The sequence below is a fragment of the Colius striatus genome, chromosome 3, assembly GCF_028858725.1.
Source record: "Colius striatus isolate bColStr4 chromosome 3, bColStr4.1.hap1, whole genome shotgun sequence".
Classification (NCBI taxonomy): domain Eukaryota; kingdom Metazoa; phylum Chordata; class Aves; order Coliiformes; family Coliidae; genus Colius; species Colius striatus.
In genome coordinates this window covers 17,794,988-17,804,111 of record NC_084761.1, presented here as the reverse complement: position 1 = coordinate 17,804,111, position 9,124 = coordinate 17,794,988, and the positions used below count along the sequence as shown (strand labels likewise).

At 56.9% G+C, this 9,124-nt stretch overlaps 1 protein-coding gene across 1 annotated transcript in view; it reads right to left on the bottom strand.

Moving 5' to 3' along the window:
• Positions 1-403: 403 nt before the first annotated feature.
• CACNG3 (calcium voltage-gated channel auxiliary subunit gamma 3) overlaps positions 404-9,124 on the bottom strand; it is a 30,544-nt gene continuing 21,823 nt past the window's right edge. The window contains exons 2-4 of the mRNA XM_061993626.1: positions 4,444-4,527; positions 2,349-2,489; positions 404-915 (exon numbers count right to left, since the gene is read on the bottom strand). Coding sequence (XP_061849610.1) covers positions 404-915; positions 2,349-2,489; positions 4,444-4,527 — 737 coding nt within the window. The remainder of the gene's footprint in view (positions 916-2,348; positions 2,490-4,443; positions 4,528-9,124) is intronic.

Sequence of the window (9,124 nt, the reverse complement as noted above, 5' to 3'; positions counted from 1 at the left end):
ACTACCAGATTAAGGATTCTCACAGACAGGGCTATCGCCAGCATTTCCATGGGACACACAGCTACGGTAACACTGCGATTATGATCAACATTAACGATGGAGACCTCGGGAAGCCACTGTCCCGGGAGGTGTCGGAAGCCCCGCTCAGTCTGCAGGGGCAGCGCGGCCATGGTCACAGCTCAGCCCCCATCCCTGCCTCACCGGGGAGGGGGAGCCGTGGGGGCCCCAGTCCCACCATGGGCGCAGCGGCCTGGCCCGGCCCGCGGTGTTTTGGGAGTGACAGACCAGCCCCACGGGTAGGGGCACGGGGAGCCATCTGGGTTTGTCCTTAAAAACGGGATTTCACGTGTTACACCGTCACGAGGATGATGTCATGCAGCCTGACCAAATGCCCCTGCCCGCCTCAGACCGGCGTGGTTCGTCTGTTGGCCGGGTTGTTGTGCAAAGACTCCTTGAACTCTTTGGGGATGGAGTTATGGACCTGTAAAAAACCATGGTCCCGCTCCGAGTTGAGCAGCGTCCCCATGGTGACCTTGGAAGGATCCCTGGAGAGGGTAAACATGGAGATGTCGGTGGAGGGGATGGTGCTGAACCCCTTGCTGACGGGCGACATGTCCCGGGAGCGGGGCTCGGTGGAGCGGGAGCTGGACCGCCGGCGGAAGCGGTACCTGTAGGGGGGGAGGCGGGTGAAGGCCGACTTCTTCAGCAGCTCCGAATGGGACTTGGCGCGGATCTGGCGGTGCTTCTCGATGTACATGTGCACAGCGATCACCCCCACCATCTCAGCGATGATGAAGGACAGGGCCCCGAAGTAGAACGACCAGCCATAAGAGTAGCTCTTCTTGGAGTCGCTCTGCCCCGGATCCCCTGCGTTGGCTGAGATGTAGACTATAATCCCGATGATGTTGCTGAGACCTTCAGGGAAGGACAAGAGGGAGAGGAGCTCACTTGAATGGTGGGAGAGGGAGGTGGAACAGCAGCACTCCAACCCCTTTCCCTGTAGCACAGGGGTCTGTGCAGCTGAAGCCCTGCCCTTCTCCTGCCCACCATGACCTGGCAGGCAGGGAGGGTGCTGTATGTCATGGCTGCACCCCTCTGCCCAACTGGGCACCAAGCCGTCTGCCAGCTCACCAGAGCCCACTGCCCCCTTGGGCACCAACCTCTCTGCCAGCTCACCAGAGCCATACTCCTCACAGCCCTTCACTGCTATCCTCAGAAGGCTGCCATTTGCTGCCATTCCCACAGAAGGCTGTGCTGCCATTCAGTGGGATCTCGACCAGCTTGAGAACTGGGCAGAGAGGAACCTCATGAGGTTTAACAAGGACAAGTGCAGAGTCCTGCACCTTGGGAGGAACAACCCCATGCACCAGTACAGGCTGGGGACTGACCTGCTGGGGAGCAGCTCTGCAGAGAGAGACCTGGGAGTCCTGGTTAACAATAAACTGAGTATGAGCCAGCAATGTGCCTTCATGGCTAAGAAGGCCAATGGCATCCTGGGATGCATCCAGAAGAGTGTGGCCAGCAGGCTGAGGGAGGTTCTGCTCCCCCTCTACTCTGCCCTGGTTAGGGAAGTGGACATGGTTCTGTCTCTTGTAATTTCTGTTGCAGCCCAGAGGCTTTATCCAGGCTGGGGCAATTTCTGCACTGACAGCAGTGCCACGAGGCTGTGCCGCAGGGCTGGGAAGCGGCTGATGTATTCCTGGATTTACTTAATGAATCGATTATGTTCTTTCTGTTGTTTTCTCATCTGCATCAGCAGCTCCTGCCAGCCGAAGGAGGGAGAGTAATTTGTCTCTTTGTGGGGAGAAGAAAAATACAAAATAGACCAGTTCCTTGAGACAAAGACATTGTCATACGATAATCAGTGGAAGCTTTGGGGAACAGCACAGAGAGACGAGTAATCCAGAAGGAATGGCCTCTCGAGAGTGATTTTCCTTGCAGGACTGCAGCAGCCCCGCTGCCAGCACAGCCTCTGCCCTTGCCTGTTCCCGTGACCCACTGCTGGGTGACGGTAGAGGGCAGAGCACCCAAAACCTTCCCCGGGGCTGCCTGCAACCCCAGTGAGATGGCTGCACAGTGTGAGCCCCTCCTGGGCTGCAGTTCCTGCATGGAAGCCACTCGAGGCAGAGCAGGATGGATGCTTAAAGCGTTGTCTAGCATGGTGACCGCTTGCCAGAAATCTCTGCTGGTATTTTTTCACTGCCAGGACGATTTTCCCCCTGGGATCACAAACCACAGAATTCGACATCTCAGGAGGACCCAAATCCCATCCCTGGCTCCCCTGTGTCCTCGCACCCTTCTACACCAGGAGAGCCACCCCGCTGCAGACCCCGCCGGGCAGCTCCTACCTGCAGAGACAAAGAAGATGCCGGCACTGAGGATGACGTTGTGTTTGCTCTTGTAGAACTCGCTGGCTGCCACACACAGGCCCCCAAAGAATAGGAGACTCACGCTGAGGATGGGGAAGATGCTGGACGCTCTCACGGCACCTGTGGGACAGGAGGCAGGGCAGAGTTGTTCCTGTAGTGGGGGCTCCCGGTATCTCCCACGCCCAGCAAGAATTGTTGCAATGCCATGCGTGGTTGCTAACATGAGGGATGGGGGATGCCCAGCATTGGTCCCTCCTCTGCAACTTCTCCGTGTCCTCAGCTGCAATTCCGGTCTCCTGTCATGGAAACAGCTTAAATCTCAATTTCTTTTTTCTTTTTCCTTTCTAAGGCTCTTTCAAGGAATTATTTCTTCCAGTGTTGTCACACAGTCAGCACTAGCGATTTACCTTCCCATTACCAAATACAGCACCCACGAGTTTTGGCTACAGATGTGACACTGGAGCCTGCAGGAACCCTCCAGACTTCACCAGGCTGGCAACCAGCAGTACTGCCAGCCATGAGGGTCAGGAGCCTGGTCCTTGTGGCCTCAAACTGTTGTGGCTGCTTTGAAAGGTAAAAATTTACAAACTAACACACCTCAAGTTTTACAAAACATCGTTTTCTGATGTAAGGGAGGACCATTATTAAAATGAACAAGGGGCCCAAGGCCCAGAGGCCAACACGTGCAATGCAGTGACCCCAGTGCTGGATTCCATCCCCAAGGAGATCAGCTCCAGCAGCACCCATCTCTGCATCCTCAGGAGCTGCTGACCGAGCACTACACAAAGAAGGGTCTTTTCTACATGGCCTGTCAGAAGTGCAGCTTCGAAAACGACAGTAAAGAGTAATTAATGCAGCAAATCACTACCTGCTACACTGAATATACACCATACCTTGGTTGGGCTCTCATCCCTGTATTAGGGCCTTTATTAAAATCACAGAAATACGGAGAAGCCCCATTAAAATGCCATTCTGGGGGCTTTAAAATAGACTTTTGATTTTAAATGTGGGAGGGGGTGGGAGAAGAACTTCAGCACTAATCTATTAAAATTGCAAACCAGTTCCATTAAACATGTTCCCCTCAGATGGGTGAGCAGGGCTGCAGCCTTAAAAAATGGGGAGCTCAGGGCAACATCTGGGTGAGTGGCAGCTGCTGCCTGGCCAGGAGTCAGGGCTGAGCATGGGGAAGTGGGCACAGGAGGTCATTCTGCTTGTGGGGGCTCCTCCCGGCTCTGGTGGCTCAGAGAGTGTCAGGACATGCCAATGCCTCTGAGGCTGCCATGTCCCCCCTGCCTTACATTCCTACGTGCCTGGAAATGTGTGTGTCCAGATGAGCGCTCTGCTGTGCAGCTTTGCAGCCTGTCACACAGAGATGCGTGTGCCCCGTCGCTCTGCGTGTCACTTGCGTGTCACTCGCCTCCACCCTCTGCCCGCACGCTCCTCTGTGCCCCACTACTCCTGTGCCTCTGCAAAGGGCTGCTGGGATGGGGCTGTAGGGCGGGCCTCACCCCAGCACTAAGACATCCACAGAAGAACCCCACGGTTCCGCTTTTCCCAGGAGAGCCGCCAGTGTCATTTTCACTTTGCCTCCCTGCGCTGAGCTGCTGCTGGCAGAGCTCATGGCAGAGGCTCATGGCCTCCTGGTGAGCGCCAGCAAATCCAACCTGCTGAGGATACTCGGGGAATGGGGAGATCGGCAGGAACACATCACCCCTGGGTGCTGCACCGAGGATCAGCGGAGTCCAGAGCCTCGGCAGCCCTTGTACCCTGACAAGCTCAGACTCTGCAGCAGCTGCTGGGACTGGCTGTGGGGATGGCGAGTGCCAGACAAATGTGCCATTAGCACTGCTACTGCGGCGTGACACGGCCATGCTCGGGTAATCCCGAGGGTCATCGCTGCTCTGTGGGGAGCCTGGGGGCTGTGACACATCAGCTTCCTGCCAGTGGGTGAGGGGACCTGCTGGGTGAAGCTCCAGGTGCTGGGGGATGGGGAAGTGGGTGTCAGTGCAGTGTGGGGCAAGGGGGTCCCCGGGAGCGTGTGCAGCTCCGGTGCACCACGGGAAAGCAGACTCACGGAGGAGATACTCGGCTGTGTCTTGCTCATAATCCGCATCCTCGGGGAAGTGGTCGATTTTCTTGCACACTCCTCGGAAGGTTCCTGGGGAGACACAAGCCAGGAAACCTTCAAACATCTCTGCACTGGCAGCAGTGCTGCTAGATGTGCTGCACAGGGCCGGCACAGCAGCAGCCCACGAGCCACTCAGACACTGCTTGGCATGGAGCTGCCAGCGACCCCAAACAGTGCCCTTGGTTCCTAGTGACCTGAAACTGCTAGTGACTCCACTTGGTGCCCAGAGCCAGTTTGGTCCCTGGCCGCTCTTGCACCCCCCAGCACTGCTGGTCCCCTCCTGTCAGGCTGCACATTCACATCTCAAACTAAGCCCTGCCATCACAGGGCTGCTGAGCTGGGAGGAGAAGCCCAAGGTGCCTGCCTGTCTCTGCAGCCCCATGGCAGCCTTGGGCAGAGCCTCTCTGCAGCGCAGCTCCCACTTCCCTGTCCAGCTGCATGGTGCCATGAGGAGCTGCTGGCAGCTCAGCGGTGCCCAGTGTGGCATGGCCTCTGCTAAGCTTTGCACCCCTCCTTGGGCACACCATGGACATGAGAAGACTTTCCTGGCCCTGTTTTCCCCAGCGAAGGGGAGCCAAGGCAGGGCAGGCACTCCCTGCCTCCCAGCACTCACCCAGGCAAACCCCTCATTGGTTTTGACAGAGAATCTCTGCAGCTGTAAATAAACCTCCCAGCCTTCATGTCCAAGCATCACCTTATTCATATGTATTGGGCAAAGGGCTCCATGGCTGCATGTTGGTCTTGCTCCGGGATGTTGGTCATCTGCTTTCATATCGCCCGGGGCTTCACAGCACCAAGTGACCAGCCTGGTTCTCCCACTTTGTCCCAGCTGTATGAAAGCTTTGATTTACTGCTGACCTAGAAATGCAGGGCACAGGCTGCTATGCAGATGAGGATCCTCAGCACATTTGCTAAAGTAACATCTGGGCCGCAGCATAACTTCCAAGATGTGATTTTTTTTGGAGGCACAGATAAGTTCTTAAATGACTACAAAAAGTTTCCAGGCTGTTTACCCTTTCCTGCTACTTCCCACCCCAGCTTTGTGCCTGTGACACAGGGGCAGAGAGTCACCAGCATTTCCTGTCTGTGCCCCATTTCCAGCCTTTCCTATGCTCCTCGCAGCACACACCCACACATGGCCATGGATCAGCACCCACTGCCACTGGTGGGCATTGCAGCGGGGCTTGGCTTGGGCAGAGTGCCACCTGGCCCATGACTTGGTCCCACCAGGTGCCCCCCGGCCACTCCATGTGTGTCACCTTCCTCCTCCTGCTTGTGGGTCCCCACCGCATGACTCAGGAGTGGGGGTGAGAGCAGCCCCTCCATGGTGGGCACCAGCAATGCCACCTGGAAGGCCTGGGGAAGGAGGCAGATGCTCTAGCATCTGCTGGCCTCCCACTTAGCATTTGGGGGAAAAAAGGCTCTTTTCTGTGGCTTTTTTCCCCCACTCCTGCCTCTGAAGCAAAACAAACGCATTTCACCTTTAAACGCCTGCCTATTTGCTTTGGCTTCCCCCGTGCTGCACCTTCGGGCTCAGCTCTCTGCCAAAGCCACGCAATTGTGCCATGAGAGGAGAAAGCTAAGGAGGAGTCAGGCAGGTGATGTACTGGGGACTCAGTTACATGATGCAAGATACTGATGTGAGGCAAGAACGATGCAGCAGAGCAGTGTCCATGGCTCAGACGTGTTTACACAACAGCCTGGGGAAGGGACTGGCTGCGAATGGGCTCTTGCATCTACTGCTTATCCATTCACCAGCCCCATGGCCCATGTGCTACTGATGGGCAGGCAGAGAGAAATTAAAGGCATTAAAAATAACTTAAAAGATCATGGCTAGGCCCAGTTGTGCTTATGGATTTGTTGTGATGGACGCGGCCCGTCTCCTCCTGCGGATGCCGCGTGGCTGCTGCTCATGGCAGCTTGCCACAATGCTGAGAGCCACAAGTCAGGTCTGCTGGATGTTATAAATGGGGCAACTGAGGCATGGAGTATGCCTTCTCTGGAGTGGCAAGGAGCAGGATGAGGAATTCCTGCAGCATCTCCCTGCAGAAGGGCAGCCCCCTCATGACACCAGTGCTGCAGCATGCTGTCAGCTCATGCTGGCTCTGTCTCCTCACCATGGGACTAGAAAGAACATGTCATCAGGGGATAGCGCTTCAGGTGAGAGAGGCCAACCCATATGGCACCTCACATAGCGAGTGGCACACTATCAGCCTGCGCTCCAGCTACAAGCTTGGGGGAGCTGAGCATCGTGACAGGCATCAATTAAAGCCTGGAGATGAAGTTCTGGAGGTGGCAAGCTGTCATCCGAGGGGGAGACACGGCATCCGAGGGAGAACCGCCTGCTGCCGTTGCTTTGGGAACTGCGGGTGAAGGGGAAGCTGAAAAGGGATGCCACAAACAGCGCTGGGGAGGCACTGGCCATGGCAACGATGGCAGCTGCACAGCACAACCCTCATCCTCTTCCTCCTCTCAGCTTTTGGGTCTCCATCCACGTTTCCTGACCTTCTCCTGACACCTGCCAGCAGGGCTCTGCCCCACGTGCCCCAGAACCACCCCTTTGCTCTCCAGTCATCAGGCAGATGCTGCCAGAGTGGGACTGTGCCAACCTGCAGCACCCCAAAACACCCCTACACCTCGACAGGCTCAGACACATGTGCAGAGCTGGCATATACCTGGTCCTCCCAGACACATCTCCAGTCTCACTCAGCACAGGGCTGTTGCTCCTGACACAGTGGCAGGGCTTCTGTTTCCAGCTCCCTCCTCACTCTGCCTTGGCACAGAAGCCCCAACCTGGTGGGGTAGCTCTGCTCTCCCAGGCTTTAAATGGCTGCAAAGCTGCTGCCAGCCAGGGATCCCTGCACAGCATGCGGGACTTTGCAAGTGCTTCTCCACAGGCACAGTGATGGCACAGGGACATCTCCCTCTGCAGCAGCCTATCGGGTAGTCATGGGGCCAGCGTTCATCATCTGATTAACAAGAGGAAACTTCCCCTTGGTGCCACGTGGGAGAGGAGTTTAGAGACTGAGACAGCCCATCGGCACAGTGTGGAAATGAGGATACTCATTTTCTTGGGGTCAATCTCTTTGAAGTTCTCGCAGGCTCCTTGCGCCACTGAGCCGTCACCAAAACCCAGGGCTGGCACTCGCTGCCCTGAGCAGCAGCTCAATGAGCCAGGACCCCACAGCCTGCCAGGGCCTTGCTTCTGGCACACACAGTGCCTAAGGTAAATCTGTGACTGTGAAGGACAAGGACAAGCCTTGGAGCAGGAGGCGCCTCTAGGAGCAGTCCCAGCAGGCGTGGCCAAGCGGCTAGAGTGGGAAGCATGGCAGCACCGCTATTTGCAGATTGCTCTGACACTATGGCAGGCCCAGGGCACCATGTCCCTGCACTAGTCACCATGTCCCTGCACTAGTCACCATGTCCCTGCCCGCACCATGGTTCCAGTGGGGCTGGGGTCTCCTCAGCACTCAGTTACTCCAGCAGAGACAGGGCTTGCTGTGCTCCTTATTCACCAGCCCTTTGCCCTGTGCCTTGCAGGTGGTTTGGCAAAGTCTGCTCCCTCTGCAAAGCAAAGGCAGCCCCAGCCTGATGTGGGACAGGCAGTGCAGCACGCTGCCCCCTCACACAGGGAGAGGGCACAAGAGGGGCAGCCCCACCGCCTGCCCACACTGCCAGGCTCCACAGCATCTATTTCACACACTGACATTTATTTTGGCTCCTTTACTCCCTCTGTTCATTAACTGATGCTCGTTGCCATGGTAACAGTGAATCACCTGACACACAACTTCCCAGCCTCCAAACAAATACCACAACAAGGCTTAAATCATAAAAAGCTCCCCCTTGACCCCCTAAAATGTTCCCTGGGGATGGGGCTGTGCTCAGGGGAGGTGGGGCTGGAAAGGGCTGTGGGGAAGGACAAGGTGGCCACTCTGTTGGCCCTGGCCTGAGTAGCCAGGCAGCATGGTACATCCCAAGCTACCAAGTCCCTGTCCCTCAGTGATGACAGATGCAAGTCTGGGCTTTCCTGTCCTTTATAGCTGGGCCCTGGTAAAGGCACCATTACAACATCACAGGCATAAAAAAAGTGGGTTTTGTTCAAGCCCTCAAACTCTGGAGCCTCCTTCCCCTGCCCATGTTTTCTTCGCTAGGACTCGAGGTGGAGGCGATGCTGAATCGCCCGCTCCCCGGCTGTGTCTTACCCCCTGCCAGAATCGAGGCTGCAGCTGTGAGCTCAGGCACAAGGTACCTCCCACTCCTGGGACACCAGCCCTGCCTGGCACCAGGGCCGGCTGCACGCAGAAATCATCCGGAGGGACTGGCCAGCGTGGGACTCACCCAGACACTGTCCTGACTCAGGCACCAGCTCAGCTGCTTGCTCCAGGCACTCACATTTTCAATCTCAGCTGGGCAGTGCCTACGTCCCTTGCCAGCCCCCAGCTGTGAGCACCCTCGGCCTGGGCACGGCAGCCAGAGCGGCTTGTGCTGTGCCAACGGGCTGGTGGGGGAGGCTGCTGCCTTCCCTGTAGTTACCGCTCCCTTTGCTGATGGTGGTTGGGCTCCTCTCCCTTCCTTCGCAGGAGGAAGAGGCCACGGGCTGGGTACACACTGGGCTGCTGGGGCTGCT